Source organism: Anas platyrhynchos, chromosome 8 (assembly GCF_047663525.1).
Source record: "Anas platyrhynchos isolate ZD024472 breed Pekin duck chromosome 8, IASCAAS_PekinDuck_T2T, whole genome shotgun sequence".
NCBI classification, from domain to species: domain Eukaryota; kingdom Metazoa; phylum Chordata; class Aves; order Anseriformes; family Anatidae; genus Anas; species Anas platyrhynchos.
Window position 1 is genome coordinate 29,953,373 of NC_092594.1, and position 23,238 is coordinate 29,976,610.

General features: G+C 40.9%; 1 protein-coding gene and 1 long non-coding RNA gene across 5 annotated transcripts; one reads left to right on the forward strand and one right to left on the reverse strand.

The window, feature by feature from the left end:
- The first annotated feature begins 190 nt into the window (after positions 1-190).
- LOC106014874 (uncharacterized) lies at positions 191-11,068 on the forward strand. The gene is made up of 4 exons (XR_011811165.1): positions 191-1,870; positions 2,794-2,908; positions 3,697-3,837; positions 10,611-11,068. It is a non-coding gene; the product is annotated as an uncharacterized lncRNA (long non-coding RNA).
- LOC101794114 (riboflavin-binding protein) lies at positions 9,818-22,992 on the reverse strand. Of its 4 annotated transcripts, none has more exons than XM_005012519.5 (6): positions 22,841-22,992; positions 21,845-22,059; positions 20,918-21,017; positions 19,661-19,789; positions 14,192-14,303; positions 9,818-10,176 (listed from the first exon to the last, which is right to left on the reverse strand). In XM_005012519.5, the coding sequence occupies exons 2-6, from the start codon at positions 21,981-21,983 to the stop codon at positions 9,940-9,942; spliced, it is 717 nt and encodes a 238-aa protein (XP_005012576.1). In that variant the 5' UTR covers positions 21,984-22,059; positions 22,841-22,992; the 3' UTR covers positions 9,818-9,939. The 4 variants fall into 4 exon arrangements, with proteins under 4 accessions (XP_005012576.1, XP_005012577.1, XP_005012578.1 ...); XM_005012520.5 differs by having other exon boundaries at positions 21,845-22,056; positions 22,841-22,991; XM_005012521.5 differs by having other exon boundaries at positions 21,845-22,001; positions 22,841-22,990.
- Between the last annotated feature and the right edge of the window lie 246 nt (positions 22,993-23,238).

Sequence of the window (23,238 nt, forward strand, 5' to 3'; positions counted from 1 at the left end):
TAGATTTGTGCTATATTTACCTCAGGCTCGCCTTTCCCAGACAGTTTAAGGTGTGCTTGTGAGGGAAAAACATGGTAGTGCTGGGGGGAGACCACAGCTGGCACCTGCCCACGGAATTGCTTGTCCTTAGCTCACTGAGTAAAGGCACAACCAGCCTGCACACTGCTTTCTGTGTGGCATCCTGCTGTGCTTGGGCCTTCCTCTTCATGCTTCATGGATGCTTCATCACTGCACCGCGTAGTAAGTACCATGATGGTCCCAGGGGTCAGAGCTGATCCTGAGGCACGGCACGCTTCCATCTTTGTGTAATTCACTGAGTCACTGCGTGCCTGGGCACTGACTGAGGGAAGAGCAGCACAAACTGAGTTACACGCGCACAGTCAGTGGGTCCGGCAAAGCCAGCACTGATTCAGAGACAAAAGCATCCCTCCTGAGTTTTCCACAGCCATTCGAGCAACGTGACATGCAGCCAAAGCAAAAAGCAATCAGAGAGCCTCTTGGAACACTTCCATATCTATTTATTGTGAGAATGGGAAAGAAAAACATGTCTGCTTACAGTTACAATGGTCATGGCCCCTCAGGCTTTTCTCATGATTCTGCATTTCATTGTAATAACTTTTAAATGTGCTTCTAGAAGGAATCTGAACTGTGATACTCCCTGGGGCCTGTTGGTTTCTCCATTCATCAGCATTTTATTCTTGACATTATAATGGTAAAATTACCTTTCAAGCTGGTCTTAAAAAAATACTCACAGAAAATATAGACCTAGATAGAAAAATAAGGTTTTTGCAAGCACACACAGATGGATGTGTGCTGGTATGAGGCAACGTAAATTTGGAGCTCGGCTAACAAATACTTTGAGATTTTTCTTTCATTGATGAATCGGTAAAAGAAACCAGACCCCTCTTTGCACTGACATTTTATTCATCGGAAGTGGCCTGTGAGTAAAAGGCTTACAATTCTCCTAAATGCCAGTGGCTCAGTTGCAGGCTGATGTCAGCTGTTAGACACTTAGCCAGCACTAGGATTTCACACCATAGCGCCAAATTTGCAGACAGAAGAGCTTTGCTGAGACTGCTGATTTTGCCCCGAAGGCCTGTCCTATACGATATTAATGTGGCTGGATGGTTCTACATCCTGAAGAGGGCACTGCTTCAGCGTATTTTTTTTATAACCGCACAGAAGCCATACAAGATGGAGCTAATGCTCCTGTATACTGTTATGTATCTCCTAAAACAAGCTGTAGATTTTCAGGAATAAATCTGAAAGTACTTTTGACAGTGTGAAATTATACTGTGTAGCGAGGAGCCTTTTGATTAACACACACCAAAGAATGACAACTTATTAGAGTGAAGGAGTTAAAATGTCTTTTATTTTAATTTAATAGACCCCTAACATGATATTTGTCAATAAACCAGCTGAGTGCTGACTGACATATGGGACAGGCGACACAAAAGGCATGCTCACTGCTCTTCTGTGTGCACCACTGCCCATGCTTGCACAGAAATGCTGCCGTCACGGTACCAAGACCCCTCAGTGGGATAATCTGACAGACAAGCTACTCAGGCTTCCTCTTGAAAAAAACCTGTGCTGTGCCAGAGCACCAGGAAGGATTGCAGTCCTTCTCACGTTATCCCGCAGAGTCCTGTGGCTGCTCAGATTTCCCTGGCTGAAGGCTTCTCTGGAAAACCTTTCCAGATGCCTGGGCAGTGTTCTGCTGAGTAAGGTGCCTGTGCTCCCTCTCTCAAATCCTGCAGATGGTGCTGTCTCTACAGGATGGTACTTTCTGAACGTGCAGCAAAAATGGGTGGCTAAAAGGTATTACTTGTGTGGGTGTTGCAGTTCTCTGTCAAAGGAAGGTCTTTGTTAGGTAAGATAATTATTATTTTTTCCGAACTCTGTAAAGATGGAAAGCTTTTAGTATCAAAAAACTACAAGAAAAAATAATTGATTTGAAATGTTGCCTTTCTGCCTCCAGTGAAAAGCCTCTCCATTGTACCTATAGCTTTGGGGATCATTTTGACATAGCATTCAAGCAGTATCCCCGAAGTGATCCTTATGAGGGTTGTCTGCTAAAGTTCTCTGTTGCAGAGGAGACGGGAAACTCATACCTTGGCTATTTGCAGGTATGACAAACCCTGTGGGATGTTTTGTGATAGGGAATCCCTTTCCATGCAAGTCGATCAGAATTTGCCAGGTCAGATTCCTCCCCCATTTCCAATGGGAATGAACTCTTCACTTCCTGTGCCAAACTGCAGAGTATATCTGGACTTTGTCCTCTGCACTAATCTGTTGTAATCTTTCAGTGGTATGGCCAGTTGCAATCTGCCTTTTCAGTTACTGTTTTTCAGCTGTTCTTTTGTTACCCACTGTAGCTACTACTTGTATTTTAATGTTCTTGCCCATATTTTAATGCACTTGACCTATCTGATGAGAGGTGTTGGACAGCCTCACTACAAAGGAAAGAAGCTTACTCTATGCTTTGGTGTCCAGGTCACAAAACCCACAGAAGCGACAACCATTTTTGTTCCACTTCCTTACATTTCATGAGAACTTGAACTCAAACTTCTCCCAGGGAAGCTGCAGACGTACAGAACCATCAAGAGCTTATGAGGAGTAGAAATACCTGTAGTGCACTAAGCTACACTTCTTACACTTCCAAAATATCTTCTCTCTGTTAAGGCCTAAATTTGCCCACGTGTCACATTTACCCTGGATGCCATTGCATGCACAGGGCAATGATGCAGATCAGCAGTCTCTGCCAATTTCTTTTATTTATTTTTTTTTTTTTAGAGGAGTTACCTGCTGCATGAGTCTGCTGCCTCTGGCAGGCTAAGATGGGAGAGGCTCCTGGAGTTCACTTTCATGCAACATGGACAAGCAAAGAGGCTCCCTGGCTACTCTCAAGGTATTTCTCGAAAGACAGAGTGGTGGATAACCCCTTATCACCCCCATGGGACTGGTTATCATGTTGTCTACTCGCAGTCGAAAGCCTCTAATAAGCCACAGGCACTAGATTCTAATTAGATACCTGCACAAACCTGTTGTCTACTTAGGTGTACGTAGGCTTTAGTGGCTGAAGAAACTTCCCTTCAGGGTCTGGATGTTTCCCGTCTTAGTGGGAAAAGGCGTTGTGCTTTGCAGTGAAATAATGCATTGTCCAGACTTAAGCCAGATATGAGAAGACTCTCTTGGCAGGTTTGGGCCACACCCAAGAGCTATTACCTTTCTTCCCCTGCGAATGAATGAATCCTGACAATTATTTGTGTGTGTGTAGGGTAGAGATCTGAACTAGAGCTGATCAAAGATGGAGAGCAGAAGGGGCCTTCAAAGCTAGCCTTTCTGCACAGGTAGCCCCAGGATACACTGTTTACGTGAAAACAAAGCTTTCACACGACCAGCAAGGTGGTGATATCTCTGCCCATTTATCAGCTGAACAGTTAGTTACTAGAAATTGTACAGCTCATTGAACTGCCTTCCTTTTCCTGTCCTGCTCGTCTTTAGAAGCCTTTGTGAATGCTTTTGTCTCTTTTGGAATTAGTAATTAAGTTCTTTTCTTACTCTCACTGCAACATGGCTTCAGGTAAAGGTGACACTGAAGTAACTGCGTGATATCACGGTTGTCAGTCCAGACAGATTTAGCATTCTTAAAGTGCTTATTGAGAAACTCTCACGAGCATCCACTTTGCACCACAGGTATGGAGTAGCAGGCTGTCCAGTTGGATGGGGCGATGCCCTTTGATGCCCAGCCATGCCCAGCGGAGCCACTTGGCAAACAGCAGAATTGGGGAGCACACCTGAGCTGCAAGAGCCTCCAGAGAGAATGTGGGAGTCCTGGTGAGTAACACACAGCAGATAATGGCTTGTGGTTTCAGGAGCACTGGCAGTATTTCAGCGCTGTGCTGCAGGGTTCACCTTCACAAGTAGTGTGGATAGAAAGGTGATTGGTATGTGACCCAAAATAACCCAAAAAAGAAAAACCTTTTCAGTCTTAAAGTATGCCCTAGCAATGAAAGGATGGTGTCATCTGACCTACTTGTGTGGAGAGGTTTGTGTTCTGGGTACACTTACCTAGCAGGAAGCTTGGAGGAATTCCAGTGAAATGGGAATGTTGTGCAACATGCGTGTCTCTAGTTCCCCGCTGAACTAGAAGAAGATATTCAAAGATTCTTGTTTAAGCCATTGGTCTGGAGCAATTCCAGGCAACTTGATTTAAAGTAAACATCCTGAATGCAGTGTGTCAGATACTAGCACAATATTGTTTTAGTCTTTCTCATTTCTCCTGTGGGAATAATCATTTCATGAAGAAGGAAAGTGATCTAATGAGAGAATTAACTCAAGAGCTTGAACATTGAATTAATCACAGCTGTCTGAGAGGGGAACCAAGGCAAACTCCATAGAGAGCTTGCTACATTTCTAAGGAAGGAGGCCAAAAGAATACTAAGACTTGGAGAGCAGTTGGTGATCAAAACAGAGGCAGAAGAGATATGTTTTTAGTAGCTAAAGGGAAGCAAAACTGTGCAGCAGGGAGAGTTTCCTCCTCTCATTTCTCTGATGTTAAATCTTAGTAGGAAGGATCTCTGCAACCTTTTCTTGGAGGTGTTGGAAGGTGCTTGATGTTGGGGTCTGATCCTCACTGTGTTCTTACACTTACCTGAAGTAGATGATTGATTTCATAGCTTGGCTTTTTTTTTTTACTGTCTGTCTAGAGTTGTCCTGCAGCTTCACACTGACCTTCTCACTAAGGTGACTTTATTGAAGGTGCAAGTCTTTTTTTAACAAAAGGAAAAATGAGTTGTGCTAGAGAATTGTCAGTCTTCAGGAACATGGGTCTTTTAGTCTTGCCATTAGTAAAGTTTGGCCATGTTTCAATTTGTAATCCAAATCCTAATGCTTTTTGGACTCCTTGCTTAACTCTTCTTGTCTAAATCACCGTGTTCCCTAGGATAATAAAGTAAAGCAAACACACAACAGACCTCTGAGCTGTCCAGAGCATGTGACAAATTTTAAATAGAATCCCAGTTATGCAAAACTTTTGAACAGAAAAAAAAAGGGAGGAAAATAACCATAAAATGTGCACAAATTCCACTAGTTTTATTCCCTTTATTTCACATAGTCATTCTCCTAGGAAGTATTGTACTTGTATTGACAGAGCTTGGGAGCTGATTTCATTGAGAAGATGGATAGAGTTAAACTCTGCCTATAGCCATCACGTTCCACGGCCTGTGCGTGTAGTAGGGTCATTCCAGAAGCAGTGCCTCCGTGGAATGTGAGATATGTCACGAACTCTGTAGCTGTTAGTAGGATGGCTGCAGGTCCTGAATCTGCTTGCTCAGTGGGTCAGGACATCCAGGGCTCTGCATATACTGAAGCCTTAAAAGATAAAAACTTCCACAGTGTAACATTTCAGCTGTAAATGGCAAAGGCGGCTGATACTCATCCCAGCTCCTTGGCCGTTCTGCTGTTCCCTTGCCATTTATTTCCCTGATTGTATTTTTCCTTGACTTGCCTTTCTTCAGTGCAAGCACTCTTCATTTTCCTTTACTGAATTTCACCCTGGGGGGCTTGGACTAGTTCTCTGGTCATTTTTACTCTAATCTTGTCCTGCAAAGTGCTTGCAAAATGTCTGCTTCATTGTCCACATGAACAAAAGCATTGACTAGAATCAGAACAGATCCTTTGGAATTCCTAGCAAAGGAATGTAAAGACAACATACTCACAGTAATATTCTAATATATTTGTAGCCAGCTGAGTGCCTCTGTTATGCTGATTTTGTTTGCACTTTGTTTTTCTCTGTTTCCTTATCAGGATGTCACATTGAATGTTATAAAAATGCTATCAAAACATTTAAAAGGCTATATCTCATCTACACCCATTTATTTTTTAGCAGGCTGGTTGTATCTCAGTAAAGGAAATTAGCCTGTTTTGAGGTTATTTGTCTGAAATAAACTCATAATGATAATTTTTTATCATTTTGTTATCATTCAAGTTGCATGGAAATACGTTGTTTAATAGCTTGTTCTACTGTGAGCTTTTTTGTGATATTGTATTTCATAAAATTCCTTTTATAGTTTTTACATAAAAGCTTTTGTCCAAGGAATACCTTACAAAGCACATTTGCAGGGTGAAATAAGGCTCTGAAACAACTTGTTTGTGCTAGTCCTAGTTCTGCAATACTTGCAGTGATCAGATAAGTTTCTTACTGACTCTCTCTCAGTGACTCAGTTTGCTTCTCACTACTTATCTTCCTCTCAGGTATATTTTGAAGATTAATTAATATTTATAAAATGCTCTTAGTGAAACCTGCACATGAAAAATGCAACAGAAGTTGAAAATGTCATCGTTATCGATGCTTATTATTTTTTAAAAGGGAAGCTATATTGCAATCAATATCAATGGAGAATTATGAACTCTAAAATAGACCGGGGACTCTAGAGACAATACAGGAAATTGTGGCTGGCACAACTAAACTGAACGTGAAAACAATTGACGAAGAAAGCCTTCCACCGGCACAAGATGCAGAGGGCAGGTTTTGTTAATAATGCCTAGTACTGAAATAAATGTAGGATTAAGTATTTGCATTGCAGAAGGATGATGAAGTTCTTTCCAGTCACCGAGTAGTTAAAGAGGAGGTTCATCATCATGAGTAACATTAATAATTTTTAAGCAGCAGGCTCAGATAACCTATACTAAGGAGCTCTAATGGATTTGTCCAGAGAGATCTCATCTGTAATAACTCTTGGCATTTCAGTGAAATTCCAGAAGAGTCATAGTATTGTGCTAACATTTAAGGAAAGAAAACTAAATAAATGGAACAAGCAGGGTGACCCAGTTAGCTGTATTATGGTTAACATGACACCAGGCAGCACTGTACAAAAGGTGGTGCATGGCCAGGTAGCAGGTAAGTCAATAATTGGCACTCGTTTTTATTGTTATCAACGCTGTCATGGTGAAAGTTAATTTATTGATAAAGTTTGTAGGGCTTGTTCCAACAGGTTACTGTAGAAACGTATTTCACAACATGTTTCACAAAGCATTTGATCTTCCATTGTGACATTTTGATAAAGATCTTAGTTGAGCGTAGTGTCACTAAAAACAGAGATGTTTCAGTTGTCTGGGCTAGTGTGGGTCCGGAAGCAGGGCATGTGCTTTTCTGCTGTGATGCATAGAAGGCACCAAATAAAGTCAGCATTAGCTGGGGTTGTCTGCAGTCATCAGTAGCTTGGATCTTTCTTTTCACTGGTGTGAAAGCATGCACTTCACTGCATGCTTTTGTAGTTTGTTTTTTAGTGGTTTGTGTTATTTTTTTCCCTTCATGCTAATCTTTTTGTAAATCTGAAATTACCACTGATAACATTTCTGAGGGACACAGAGATTGTCTAAGAGGTAAGTTACTGAAAGCACACAGCAGATAGAGCAAATGGTGGCGTAGGAAGGTTGGTCCGTTCACACAAAGGGTTTGTAGTACAGCCTGGTTCAAAGCAATACACCTGAGAATTAGGATCGCAGTTCAAACTTCTGGGATAAGGGAGCTGGAAGAGCATAATGCCAAAAAATCATAACACAGAGACACTGGAGGCATGCAAAGAATCAGAATGATGCTCTTGTAGACTTAGGCAGTGCAATTTGGGAAGTGTGTGAAGAGGCAGGGATGTGGTCTTCTTTCTGTAGCTCACCCTTAGTGCTGCCATAGAGTATGGTTTTGATGTGTACAATTTAGGGTGTATATTCGTGACTGGAGCAGGTACAGAGAAGAAATGTATGTATGGTCTGAAGGCAGAGGGAATGTCTTATAATGATATGTAAACTGAATGGAATGAGCTGTTCAGAAGGGTTTAGCAAAAAAGCAGTGGCTGAAAGCTGAAACATGACAAATATTAAATTAGTGATAATCTTTAACACTGAGGAAACAAGTTGTCAAGTGCAATCTCTTCATTGTTTGAAATTTTAAATCAAGACTAGAGCTATTTCTGGAAGATAACTTGTATTTGAACCAAACATACCTGAATCAATCAGAGTACCCAAAGCATAGGGGACAGTTTCTGTGTTAGGGACAACTGCATAGGTTGACTTTTTGGCTTAGCAAAGAGATGGTTTACAAGAAATATGGTCGCCCTGCAAAATCACCGGGGTCACAGAAGAGTTAAATGTCTTGCTCAGGGTACATCGTGAGTCAGTGGGAAAGTTATGAATGGGAGCTGAATGGTCTTGGTCTCTTAGCTGCTGTAGGATCCTGTGCTGTTCAAGAGCACGCATGGCCAGTCTCATGGGTCATCCTGAAACTAAGCATGGAAGAACTTTGTTGAGAGTGGTTTCAAGGGTGACTTAGCTCGCTAGAGCAAAGAATAAAGGGGGATGGGAAAAATAGAGCAGAGATGCAGGCAGAGACAATTGTGCTAAATTTAACAATATAAAGGAAATCTTTGGCAGTGGTGGTACAGAAGCTGTTGTTATGCTAGTGAAAGGGGATGATTAATTATTGAATTAATTTTGCACAGCAAAACAGAAAGGAAAGTTTCTGCTCTGACTCAGGTGCCTCTGCAATCAAGAAGGGCAGGAAAGAACAAGGTGAAAGGGGAAAAAGGGCTGGCAGAGCTTAACAGAAGGCTAAATTTTTGTTCTTACTTTTCAGACTGTAGAACTAACAAACCGAGTAGGCGTAAAATACAGATGTGACAAAGCATCATTCTGAAAACAATGCAATACTGGTAGGAATTATTCCATTGTTAAATATACCGAGAAGCTGGTTAGGAGCAGAGCGTGACCTCATGGGTCTAGCATTACCATTGCAGCTGTGTGAAACCACTAAAGTAAACAAACAGCCCAGTGAAGAGTGTGATGGATTTTTAACATTCTCCTAGTTCAACAGGGTGTGCCAAGTCATTGTTTCAACTGTGGGCCAGATCCTTGAATGTTGTAAGGTGTCTCGCTCCACAGCAAGCACTGAGAGGATTCTGGTTTTCACGTGATGATAATCTGACCCCACAAATTAAATCCTTTTGTGATTGCCCTGGTAATACCCCAGTGAAAGGCTGTACAGAATGGCATGAACCTGTTTGCCCTCCAGTGATGTCAGAGGAGGCATGCAAGCATAAGTGAAAGCAGGATTTCATTCATCTTTACCTGATAAGTCCTCCTGGGACTGGTGCAGATCTCAGTTTTACTTTGATGGTAGCAGTATTGCTGGGAAGCAGAAATACTGATGGGAAAAACCTGAACTGGGTCCTCCCCGATGCTTCTGTTTGTCAGAGCTCATTCTGTTTGTAGTTGTTCCATGGGATTAACTGCACTCTAAATTATGGCTCAAATTCATATTGTACTTTGGTACTGCTATTGTTTCAGGTAAAGGGCCCAGACCCACTTTATACTGGCCATATATCATATATGGATCCAGGGATTTATCTAATACATCACAATCCCCCATTATGCAAGGTTTTTTTTTTTCTTTTCTTTTTAAATACAAAATAAATACATTTTCAGTTGCCAGTATCCAGGCTTACTGACCTATTTCTGCCTTCAGCACTTCTTCTTTGTCTGAGCAGTGTTTGGCACACCGGAATTTGTGACATTGAGTGATTGTCCCTACACTAGCGAAGGGCTTAGGTTAAAGATTTAGCGCATTACTAGCACGGCCTTCCAGAGGTCTGCAGTTTTTACTGTTCCACCTTAAGTCTTGAGGAGCTGCCTGTGCTTTCTCATATTTGAAAATCAACCCCTTGATGTTACCTTCAGGCTTCCAGTTCAAGTCACAAGATCACACCTGCGCTAACTTGCCTGGGAGCTTTGTGATGCAGATGCAAAAAAAATCAGAGAAGGATGAATATAACCAACCATTGATTTATTATGTTCTCGGAAGTGAGGGATAAGGCAGGCTGGCACGATGCCCTGAGCCCAGCCTCCACGATGATTTCTCTCCTCCTGACATGCATCCACCAACATTCATCTTGCCTCTTCCCTTTCCTCTCCCTGCATTTTCTCAAACTTCAGGAGTTTCTTTTGGCAGGCCTGCTCCTCACTGCTGCTGATACTGGAGCTTTCCTCTGAGCTTTCAGAGAGGAGATGCTTGACTGCCATCATGTCCTTCTTGTTCATTTGCAAGCAGAGGCAGGAGGATTCGCTCACCTTGAATGATTCCCCCCACATATTCTGACACATGTCGGTTCCATTTGCATACATCTGTGTGTCAAATAAGAAAGGCATCAATTTCTTTTACAAATAATTGGGTTAAATCAATTAGTATCAATTTGGTAAACAACACTTTTAAAAATTTGGTACAACATTAAAAAAAGCAGTCTACAGCCATCCAGTGTCATGTTCTGTGCCATACTTCATCACTTTAAAATATTATCCAGTCCCACCACTGGCAAAAGAGATTTGCCTGTTGTGAGAGCGAGTGATTACACGAAGTGCAATGTGATGAAGAGCCAGCCCTTTGTTTCCATCGTGGGGCTGCTGGCCCAGCTAGCTTTCTGGGGCTGACAGACTAAAGCTGTGTACAAGAGGCTGGATGACTTGCAGCATGTCAGGGCACTCTGACATGTCTCAGGCTCTGAGTAGTGCTGAAAGTGCCAGACTGAGTGTTTTGAAAACTGGAATCTCTTTATTTACAGGCTTGAGACAGCCCAGTGGAGTCACAGCTCTGTGGGATCACACTGTGCCTGCTGCAGTGTACATCGTGACCAGGCAGAACCTCACAAAGAGAAGGGACATAACTCATAAACTACTTGATGAAAAGAAGACATACAACTGTGGGCCCCCAGTCTGCCTCTGAAGTGCTTTATCCAGTGGTGCAAAGGGCTTTCTGGCTCAAGAAATTGCAAACTGCAGCTTCTTGCACTCTCTGCAAGTGATTTTGTCCTGTTCTTGATGCTATATCATTTTGTAAGGCCTCTGCATCACAGGACCCATGCAGCCATACAAAAAAGGTATTTCTTGTTTGCCAGGCCCCCATTGTGACAACCTTCTGTCCTCCCAGCTTGAGCCTGCCTAAAGAATATTAGTTTAGGAGTTACCATGTCCAAGCACAGAGCAGGCCGAGCACTTTATCTTGCCTGCTTTTCTGTCATGTGTTGTTGAAGTTCAATCTTTTATGTTTCTAAAAGAAGCTTAAGATACTTCCCAAGCAAAGCTAAGAACGAAGCTGGGGGTGGAAGGATGTAGATGGCAGGAGTAGAAGCCTTGGAAGTTAAGGAGAGAGACTGTTAATGACTGAAACAGGGGATGAGGCAGCAGGACTGTGTCACTGATTCACTTCGTCACCTTGACCATGTCACCAGGATCTCTCTGCAGGGAGACATGTTTCATCTGTGGTAGCACAAGGAGTCCTTGCACATGACACTGATTCAGTATTGTGACAGCGTTTCTCTTTGTGCTGTTATTTCTGGACGGTGTGCTGGTTTATCATCAGCAGCAGTGCATACAAAGATCTGACACTGTGAATCTAGCAGAAGGTGCCCTATCTTTGTCAGGAGACTTCTGTGTGGAAGGGGTTCTGTGTGCAAACAATTAATGATTACACAGTTAAATCTATCGTCTGGAAGTGGGACCGATCATCTGTAGTCCTGCAGCTTCTGCTCCACAGATTTTCTGCAAGTTCTCCTTGCGAGATGTCTCCTCATCTCCCCATGAGCAAAACTATGCTGACTTGGACTGTGCTGGAAGGCAGATGAGATGAAATATAATCACCGCTTTTGACTTAGAAATCTATCCTGTGCAAATAATGGAGAATCCATTCCAAAAAGCCCCAAAAGCTCTAGTCTGTAATACATCTCAGTTCACTCCAGCCCTGGCAAGGGCTTGCTCTGTGAATGCTCCATTTGCTGGAGGACTGCAGAGGTTGGTTAGTGCACTGCCAGCTGGGAGCAATGCAGGGTCAGAAATGGAAAGGTTGCTGCATCTAGTTCTCCTCTCGTGTTCTTAGGGCAGCTGGACCTGAGCTGTTTCTTTCCAGCCATTCCTGTGCATTTCAGCAGCATGAGACATTTTCTTCCAGTTCCTGTCCAGCTTCTGGATTTCTACCTGCTCTCACCTAATCACACTTAAAATATTAAGTTGTCATGTGAGTTTCCTTAGGTCCATACGCAAGAGTCATGGCTACATCCTATTCTTATTTCCCACAGGTTCTGTAACATGTATTCATGCTCTTCTACTTGTTAAATTAGTCATTTAATGTTGGCCTTCCTCCTAACTGTTTAAAGATCAGAGCATAGCCAGAATGCTGTGGCAAACAAACAGTGCTCACAGCCCATTTAACAAACATGTCCCTAATTTACTGCAAAGGCTTCTGATTCTTCAGCTTCTTGAAGAGTGTTCTAGTCTGTGCATTAACAGCACTTGGGAAGCACTCCGCCGGGAGAGCTATGATAAAATGTGCTTCGCTTTAGCCAGGCTAAAACTGGCTACAATCCATTGCACATTCTTAATATTCAGCATTTGTTCCAAATAGTCCTTACAACCACATGCATATGTCAAATGTAGGGCTGCTGATTGCTCCTCCGTGTGAGCTGAGAGCATCAAAAGAAAGCAAGGGTCTGTCCACAACACTTTGACATTGGAGAGCCTTTTGTGCCTTCCAGATAACAGTAACTTTCTTTTCCATGAGTTGGGTGCAAACCACGTTACTCCAGTGTTTTTATATCATCTCATTTTCATACGGGAAATGTGTTTTTTTAATTGATCTGAAGCAGTTTCATCTTTATTCTTACTTACCATGCAAGCCTATGTTTGGTAAAAAACATGGGCAATGTGGGGTGTGGTTCCACTTATTTCAGGAAGAGCTGCGTCTGGCTTCAAGTGATAAGACCCCTGGATTGGCTGCATGTTTTTCCCAGCAGATGGTATATTTTCTTTAAGAAATAAGTACCAGGGAATTTAAGGTTGAACCCTTCTAGCTCTGGACTAGGGACAGGTTGAACAGGGACTGGAGATTATTTACGGAGATTATCATTTTGCCTTCACTTCGCCTGAACCTACTGATGATTTAGCATATCTGGGAAATTAAGCTGTAACTTTCTGCAGCCCATTTGTTTTTTGGCCACCTTCCTGAGCCTGCTGATTAGTGTCACTGTTACTTTTTAGTGCCAATTCTACAGGGCAGACACCAATCCTGTGCTAACTGGACTGTGACTTCCCACTTATATCAGTTACTGAACTGACTTCTGGAAGCACATGCACTTGAACGGATTTCAAAACAACTAATGTGGGATCTCTGCAAGCCATATTAGCAGTCCCTAAGCACTGCACATAAGTTCTGTTCACTTCTTCAGTTTAGACAGTTTTTATATACTTGGTGAAGTTCAATTGTTAATAATATTCAAAAAATGTAGCAGTTTTGAGCTGTATAATCTTGCCCTGATCCTAAACTTACTTGAGTCACTTGAAAAAAATCCTTTTTGACTCTTGAACGTCTGTGGATCAGTTTCCAGGCAATTTTGCTCCCATAAATCTTGCAATTTCTCTTTTTATACATTTTTCTTCATGAAATTATTTATCCTAACTATCAAACATTCTCAGAAAGATGGGATGAGCTCCCAGAAAGCTTGTCAGTGCTGCTTATTAACTTCCAGTGTTAAACAGAACAAAGTTAGCTCTGTCTAGCTGTTGGCAGACACAAAAGAGAATGCTCATCAGAGATACGACAGGTCTATGGAGAATAAAAAGGAGACAATTAGAAGAATGCAAGGACTTAGGGGTTTGGAGTATGGAGAAGGACTTGAACATGAGAATGTAAAATAGGGAAAAGGGCAAGGAAGTCTAAAAAGTAAGAAAGCCTTAAAAATTCCTAGTGATTTGGGAACTTACATCGCAGTTTAAAAAGACAGGGGCATGTAAAGCCCTGCATCATCTAAGGAATCTTATAAAATGTATCTCGATGTCTTTTCTGTTGTATGACCAAGGTTCATTTATCTTTTATGGTCCAACCCCCACTGTGGTTAACATATCAGTGCTGCTTGAACATTTATGCTAGTATCACAAGTGGTATGTATGGTGATTAACTAAGTGTGTGTATATTTAATGAGAGATCTACATAAATATAAATGCTTTAAAATGTATAGATTTGAAAAATCTGATGTAGGTATAGCTTGAAACTCCTGAAGTAAAAGTAATTTACATATTTCATTTTACATCCACATATTCAGGAAAAGAACTCAATGTCATTTTTCTTCTGCCCCTATCGACCACGTTTTCTTACCTCACTGTATGGGATACATTTATTCTTACAGCGGTTTTCTCCACTTTCATTCCATTCCCAGTCCGTCAGCCAGTTATGAACACATGTAGAATCATCTTTGCAGGCTTCAAACCTTCATGGAGATCAGTGTGGAAGAGAGTTATTTTTCTTACTGTTTTTCAGTGGACTATAGAATGGAGATTCAGCTCAAAAAATCTGAGGGCTATGCTAGCAGTCTGATATGGTCACACAGTGCATCTTAGCAACTGATCTGCACATTAAATGTGCACATTACCTTAGCTTGACATGTACATAAACTCTGAACTGGACAGGAAGACCTAAATCCCAATGAAAACTAAACATTTCACCCACTGCACTTCACACTCACAGATTTAAGTAAAGGGCTCACATTCGGAGGAGCAGCACTCTTTTCTGCCTGGGTAATTTTGCTGAAGTTACCAAGTGAGAAAGTACTGCGTGGGAAGGAGTTTATGAATGTTCATTGCCAACATCATGGCATAGTGCAGGTACACTAAAAGTGAACTGTCACCTGAGAGGGAAGTAGGGAAAGTTCCTATTTATGAGTTAATATGGGAAAGGATGAATGATAATCCCTGGGCATAGGATTGCTATGAGGATTGCTCATCGACAGAGGGAAAAACTAGAAACAACAAAATCTTATAAACTAAGAACATTTTCAAAGAAGTTAAACTTGAAGTGCAGGAGGAAAAATAAGAGACTTGTAAGGTAGAAGTTCTAAAATTTTAAATTTTAAGTGATTTTTAAGTCGTAAGCAGTAATGTAAAGAAAAGCCGGTAAGAAGGCTGGAACCAGTAGCGTATGCCTCTGGCTGGTCTATGTGATGAGAGTTCTCATGATTTACCATTATCCTACATCATTTCCTTCATTCCTTTCACTTCTTTTATGTTCTACTTTTTGGCTCTTACCTTTCCTAAGGATCCCTTCCTGCAGATCAGTTAACATCTACTTAAATTTAGTCTCAATGGCTTCAGGCAGACTATTCACACCAATAATTGAGAGTGCCAAAACCATGAAGCACATCTTTCAAAAAGTAAGAGTTGTTCAACATTGCATTTATAATGAATGTTTTTGGACGTATTTTCCGATTGTCTTTTTTAATCTTCAGGGTCATGTTTCCAAAACTATTTTGATACCACAAGGACAGCAGCTTTGTATTTTACAGTGACATATGAGGTTGTCACATAGTCACAGAATTACAGGAACTAGACATTGCAGCACATTTACAGTTGCAGAAAGGTGAGGATGTGTACATCTGCAGAACCTTCACTGCACAGTGCCTCGAAAATTAGGTCACAGCTAGCACCAGGACTTCAGGTGTTGCTCAAGTACAAATACTAATTACAAGAGAGTAGACCGGTACAGGCACATTTGAACTTAACTGTTAGCACTTTTATTGCACTGGTGGCTGAAATGACTTTAAGCATATTTGCAGTGCGCACAGAAACCATACATTAGGATTAAAATATTCCTGCTTCTCATTTTCACATTGAAGTTTCTGGGGCAGGAGACTCGTGTGCTTAAATGTGTTTATCCATGAATGTGCTGCCAGATCTAGGGGCTCTGCTGGAAATACAGGCTGCAATTTGATAAATTAATATAATATGACACCAATAGGCAGATCCTACCAGATTGTGCCATGGCTGGATGAGCAATTAGGGACTGTTAGAATTTTTGGCTTGTTGCTGGGTAGCCTGGCTGAGAAAGACAGAGGGAGGCAACTCCCCAGTGCCAGCTGTTTCTCTAGCGCTGGTCACTTCACCTGCTTGAATGCACGCCACAGTTCTGAGCAGCAATGCAAACTTTTACTTAATCACCATCTTTGAACTCTCCACATACCAGCATCAGCTTCAACAATTAGCCCTTGATTCTTCAAGCCATGTAGGCACGTCCTTCGCTTTAATCATGCACTTAAATCCATTGCTTTTCAGCAAAGTAGGTCGATATCTACTACGAGCTGCCTAATACTAGCACATCCACTGAAAGTAGTTGTGCCCTTCCCATGGGCTTTTTGTTATTTATTTATTTATTTACTTACTTACTTGTTTTGTTTCCTTCCTTTATTTAGCTAAGTAGTTTTCAGCCCCATGGGTTCCCTGACCAGGAATGTTTCATGGCCTCTCAAAAAGTGCTCCTGGCACATGGATGAGGACAGTGTATGGGAAAAGAATGAGCAGCCCTTGGGGTTTAGGGGAGGGCAGAACAGTTTTATTTATTTATTTATTTATTTATTATTCTTCTTCTTTCTTTTTTTTTTTTTTTTTCTTCTTCTTTCTAATTAGTGTCACATTCAGTTGTACTTTTCAAACTTAGGAGTGTGTATTTCAGAGTTTTACTGAACTAGGGTATTCATATCATACCTCTGTCTTCCTTGGGAATCTGAATAAAACATGATTATTAAAGAATTTTTATTCACTGTTACCTACAGAATTGTCAGATGAGATGTTTCCTAATTATGATTATTGCCTGACTCTGCGGTTTGTTATATAAGTAGGTAACAAGGGATAATTCTATTTTCATCAGTTTTTCTTTCCCTATGGAAGTAATTAGGAAGCTAAGTTTGTGAAAAATCACAACTTCTGAAAAGTCTGATTACTGCTGTCCAGAAATCCATGAGTGGCTTCTACAAACATTAATTACAACCCGTGAGAAACATGGACATAAATACTTAAAAGATCCTTTCCAAACACACCAGCACCCTATGTGCAGTGGGTAGGATATTTTTATATTAAAGCTGTTTTTTTTTTTCTTTTTTTTTTCTTTTTTTTCTTTTTTTTTTTTTTTCTTTCTTTATAATCAGCTGTTTCTCTGTTAAATGGCACAGGGCCACTTCACAGGTGGGTCAGAAAATGGCTTGTACCTCAGGCTCTTTTAAAAGCAATAGTTTTATGACTAGAGGGAGCAAGGAATTCTAAGACAATAGGAAGAAAAAGAAGGCCTCAAGCCAGTCAGATGAATTTCTTTTAAATGAAGTCACTGCTCATTCAGAGTCCTCTGCACATTTCTGGCCACAAAGACATACAGTATGCAGCAGGCACACTCGCGGCATGTAGAGAAAGTAGGTCACATCACTAACAGTGCTACGGCACGCTAAAGGGACTCCAATGAATAGAACATGAAAAAAAAATGGTACTTTAAATCACAGGAAAGGGTAGGAATTCTGTCCAGGCTCTTCTCTAGCCTCAGGCCTTAAGCAGGGTGAGGGAATGGGTTTGACATTGGCATTAGGCAGGCGTACGAAGTAGCATGCGCAGTAATGGGGCATCTCTACATTTTTGATTCAGGCCAGGCATCTGTGACGCCAGCAAGGGCAATAGATCATTGTTCAGTATTTGCTTTGAGCAGAGCCTACTCTCTACCACGAGGCTCCCTATTCTGGCAAATTAACTGCTTTTCCCTGTGCAGCAGCTCCCGATCACATACACACACACTTTTCAACAATGAAAGTTAAAAATGCTGTTTGCCTGGATCTTCTGGTAATATCCAGGGAACACTGAGGATCTTGTGACGTAATGCTCACCCACCATATACATTTTGGGTATAAATCTCATTTATACTAAGTCTGGCTTAAACCACTTCATTGTGAAAAGGATTTTGAATGGATGCAAACTAAACTTACAGAGTCTATTTTCTTTCATCATTACATTTTCACTGAATGTAACAATTTGATGACTTTGTGTGCTACTGATGTGGATTCTATTTAAATTATCTTAGGATACATCTGGTTTAGATACTGGTGTTCTATCGCTTTGCCTGTTAGGTCTGTTTTAAAGCCCAGTGGCACCTCTGATGCTTTGATATCCAAATGCATTCACATTTCAGTGATATTTAATACCGACGTTTGAGATTCTGAGCACTGAGGCAAATTCAGGGTGTCAGTCTTTTATCTTCAAGGAGGTCAATAATCCGTATTTAGTTTAGAAGGTTGCCAGAAATGTGGGCAGGAAGACTGCACATGACGCATCTGTTACTGAGGCACATGGAATTTCCTAACAGAAATGAAATTCATCACTAGAGGAAATTCTAGGGAAGCTGAGAAATAGACCAGACCTTCTCACTATCTTCCATTACAACTACAAGCCATGCTTCTTGTTTCCTTCCTTGGCAGAAGACGATGTAGACATGTTTAAAGACAAATTGTACCAAAATACTACGTTGCATGCATGACTTTCCCCTTGGAGAGGAGATGACAGTGTAAATGGATCCATGCATCAATAATATTGAAGTTGCATAAGCTTTACTACAGAGCTGCACAAAAGAGAACGTGGCTGTATGTTACCATGTGTTCTGTATGTTTTGTGCTTCCAAGAAGAACTCTTTGGTAACATTTTTAAAGTATGAAAACACTTTTCCATGATTTTGAGGGCAGCCTAAGGGGTTCAGACATTCACAGTTCACTACCTTCAAGGGACACTAGCAGTTACAGTCCCACAGTGTGATCACAGCCTGTGCTGCTCGTACCATGCTTCACACCAATTCAACCATGCAGACAAGTTACTGTAGTTACCAGGCACAACACGAATGTGATGCTGGGACTTGAATAAGGCACGACGACATTATTTACAATGGAACATCTCAGGGAGGGAGGGAGAGATACATGCTGGATATGGACCCCTGAAAAAATCTTATTACTCCACCTAGATATGATGCTCCTGCTCCAAGACTCAGGATGGGGGGAGGGTGCTGCATTGTCCCAATACATGTCTTGCACTCAAAAAGTAATGTGATTCCCTGATGCTGTATTTTGGGAAGCAAAATTAAATGCTATTACACTTGCTCATTACTGTTATTATTATTAGCATTATTTGTCTGCAAGTTTCTCTGAGATTCAAGCTTTTAGAAGTGGCTTTGGAGACAGGGATTATGGTAGGAAAAAGAAAAGGCTAAATACGATTAAATTATATTTAAAAAATCAAAATATACATGACCTGGCTGCTTTTATGATTTTGTAGTGCATTTCTACACACAAAAAGAAATGTGTCATTTAATGGTCAAGTATTTAGACTAGAAATGCTAACTGAATAAATGCTAACTTACAGATGTGGGTATTTCAAGGGGTGGACGGGCCCTCACTGCTGTTAGTGCCTGTACATGTGGGGAATGCTCTCTCATGTCATGCTTTTCTGATGCCGCTGCATCACTCTTCCTCATGGGGAGCAGGGCGGTGCTGTCTGAGTCACTAAACTGTGACAAAAAATGACTCCATCCTGCATTCAGCCTGTGACGTTATTGTTTTGGAGGCAGTAGCTTAGCAGAGGAAAAGGTAGAGATGGCAAACAAGAAACAAACAGGAAAAACAAGTGAAAAGCCACAAAGGTGTTGCAGCACTATAAAATGTTATTGCTACTTGCTCAGGAAGTCTGTGCTTCATGCACCTGTGCTTTCTGACACCTGAGTAGCACAGGCATATTAAAACGAAATAAAGATACTTTGATAACAAGGTGAACCTACCAGTCATCGCAGAAGCTTTTACACAGCGGAACAGACTGGATAGCAGCAGTGTAGCTGGGATGGATCCAGCGAGCAGCATGTGGAGAGCACCGGTAAAAGCACTCGATTTTCTTTGTGAAATCTTCACAGCTGTGGTGGGTGAGAAATGCCACAAATAAACACGTTTCTCAGCATCAGGGCTATAACTTCTATTTTCTAGACCTGCTTTGATGTGGATACAATACTGTAGATTAGGAGAAAAACACAGAAAAGTATCATTTTGTCCTGTTTGTAGCTAGGTTCCAAACTCATTCTTTTGGCATTGTGTATAGACTCTGACCGTGCAATTACCGTAGCCAACTAAAGGCTGCACAAATGTTTCCATGCATATTTCAACCCTATTTGTGTAAGCTTTCCATAAACTTTCAAGGCCTTGAGTTTTCCTGGCATAGATGATTCAAGGCAATAATAAAATATTTTAAAACTATAGTACAATATTTTTTTTCTAAGTTGTAGTCTAATGGTTTCACTAATCTTCAGATTTTCCCACAGCCAGATGAAGTTACTTAAAAACACAGCTCTTCTGGGAGTGGCAGGCAATGGCTGTGACTTTTGCACATCTGTTTTTGCTTAATTGTTTTGTACTTTCATTCTTTCATTTCTGTATCTTGCCATGTTTCACAGCTCTAACATTTAACAGGGTACTAAAAATCTTAATTATGAAGACATTCTTCATGGTTACAAAACCCACAGGACTACAAGAATTTTTATTCTAAGTATTCAGAAGTTTTTATTTCTGTCCTCTTGTGAATTTTGTTTGGAAGAGTTAATCATCTAGTTGATCAGCTTTCCTAACAAGGACAGGAACCTGGCCTGTGCTGAGGAGGGTTCACACTGGCTGCTGTGTGCCGGTTGCTTTGTAGAGGTGCAGAGGTGCAGCGTGCTTGCTACCTGTTGCGTTTCTGTCTGCTTTGCAGTGCCAGATCTGGTTCTATACTGAAAGCAAACTTTAAAAAATGTAATCTTTTATTGATAAAGAGGCATAAATTCCTCTGCACAAACCGTGTGTACTTAGGGATTGATGGGCTTTGTGAGAGGAGAAAAAGAAGGGCTTGGTGTTGGTCAGATACAGCGGGGAGGTGATGGAAGGGGACTGGGTGGCATTCTCTCCAGGGCAACCTAGGGACAGTCCGTCTGCAGGGAGTTAACGTTCGTTGTGTGGCTGCCACAGCACAGCTCTGTTGAACCAGGACACAGACAACATCAAAGCTGACTTACGATTTACTGAGCTGCCCACATCTGTTCCAGTAGCTGTTGTTTACTTTAATTACTGGGGAATGAGCCAATTGCTCTGTGAAGTTTGCATAGCAACAGGAAGCTGTTGGGAATGAAACAAAGATCTTACAGTAAGGATTTTCTTTAACACTATGTTTGGAAGACTAAAAATGTAGGATGAATCTTTTTGGTCCATAACATGATAAAGTCTCTTGGTACTAACCAGATGCAGCCAGGCTCTTACACTTTTGGTTTTGGAAGCAGCAGTGTAAATGAGAAGTGAGAGGGACTGGCATCAACACTGCTTTGTAAAGGGGTGCCCAGTCAGCCCCACGAAGTCTACGAGTATTCTGCCAGATGTTATATGCTGAGGGGTACTCATTTTAAAAGTTACCAAACAGAAAAAGAGAATTGAAGAAATGCACTAAATATGCTTACTTTGCTCACTATGGAAGTTTAACTGTTTCCAATTTGTGTGGAAAACTACACACAATTGTAATCTGCTACAGTTAATTAAAGATTGCTGTTTTCAATTATTTAATAGGGACAGTAGTTAATTAACTAGTACAATCAAGAGGGAAATACATTTAAATTAATATTTAAATTAATATTTTTTTTGTCACTTAATGACAATGGGCCATCTTTGCTGTAAAGCTCTTCAAGCAGATGGAGATATAAAAAAAGTAAACTGCATCAGGTTTTTTAAAAGATGATAAAGAAAGCCACTGGGAGTTTTGCAGCTGACTTTGTTAAGAACCAGAATCTTCCTCTTGATTTGCATGCTGCAAAATGCCATTGAGGGAGGTTTTTCAAATGCAATTTATACTGCATCTTAAATGTTTTTAAGAAACTACAGGAATGGCCAGAACAATTAGGGTGTACGAAGCAGGACTTCCAGGCTAGCTGCAGCAAAACCATTTCCACTCTTACATTCAGAATACAGCGTGCACTCGTGCATATCTGGCTCAGGACTTGGCTTCAGTTTGTGGGTGTCCCCTTCCAGACATCCATACTTTTGGCAGGTAGATGATGTTATGACAGCGAAGATGGTGACAGCAAACCTCAGCATCGTTTTTCAGTTCTTTTCCTGTGTGGAGGGAAGTCTTTACTGGTGCCCTTTATTTCTAGGGAAAGTCAAAGGTCTGCTTTAAGAAAAGCCACACATATAAACAATTAAAATATGCTCAGCAGAGATGCACATATAAATATTAGGTCACCCATTCTCCCTTTCCTCTGCTCATGTCTAAAAACTTCTGCTACATATTTTTGACATTTGGTGGCCAATGAAAAAAAGCATTAGTTCAGGAAATAAATAAAACTATATTATTATTTTCAGCATTTAAGAAAATGATTTTAATTTTCTTATACTGATGATTTTTTCTTCCGAGAGACATTCCACTGCTTCACTAGATTTGAAGAAAAGAGTGATTAGTCCTAAAACTTGCAGAGTTCTTATGCTCACTGGGACATAAAAACACTTAATGCAGCCACAGATGAGCTAACAGTGGACTATAGGATGGTGGTCAGCACCTGAGTTGGATAAATTCCACCTTACCTTCAGTGAGGTTATGCTAACTTATTTTTAAGAATCTGATCACTTATTTTCTGCCTCTCATGTAGAGTTCAGTCAAACATGGAAGATAAAAACCATTTTGTCTGTGAGACTAAAATTTCTCTAAAAGACTACATATTGAGTTAGTTATACAGATAAATCTAGAACATGCTACATAGTTTAATGCATAATTCTTTATAAAAGTTATTAGTTTAACCCTGAATTTTTTAGTTACATATTCCTAGTATCTTTTTGGAAGTTTTGCCTGAATAAGAACCACAGCTCTTCCATGTACCTAAACTTTTCAGATGTAAAGAAAACATCATGATACAGAAGAAGGAAATTGCCTGTACAGTTCCTCAGTAGTTTCTCACCTCTTTTGCTGTCCTCCTGGGTGACACTTCTCCCCGGAACAGAACCAGAGTAAATTGCTTTTCTCATTTTCCGCTTTATATACACACCATCTGGCATCAGTGCTCCAGAATTTGTTTGCCCTGGAGAGTTCCTTGACCCTTTGAAATGCTAACATAGATTTATCTCAAAAGCAGATGGAATGACCAGCACATAATGCCCTTTTATTGCTTGCAAATGTGGACATGATAAACAGGAAAGTACAAACATAGGTTTGAATTAGAAAAACAACAGCTTTCCTGTATACCAAATACAACTATTCCCCCGTCTGATTTTGCAATGATTTGTTATTAATTATTAGATTAATTTTACACCAGTTTCATTAGGCTCTTATCACAGATTTCACTGAATTAGAGACATT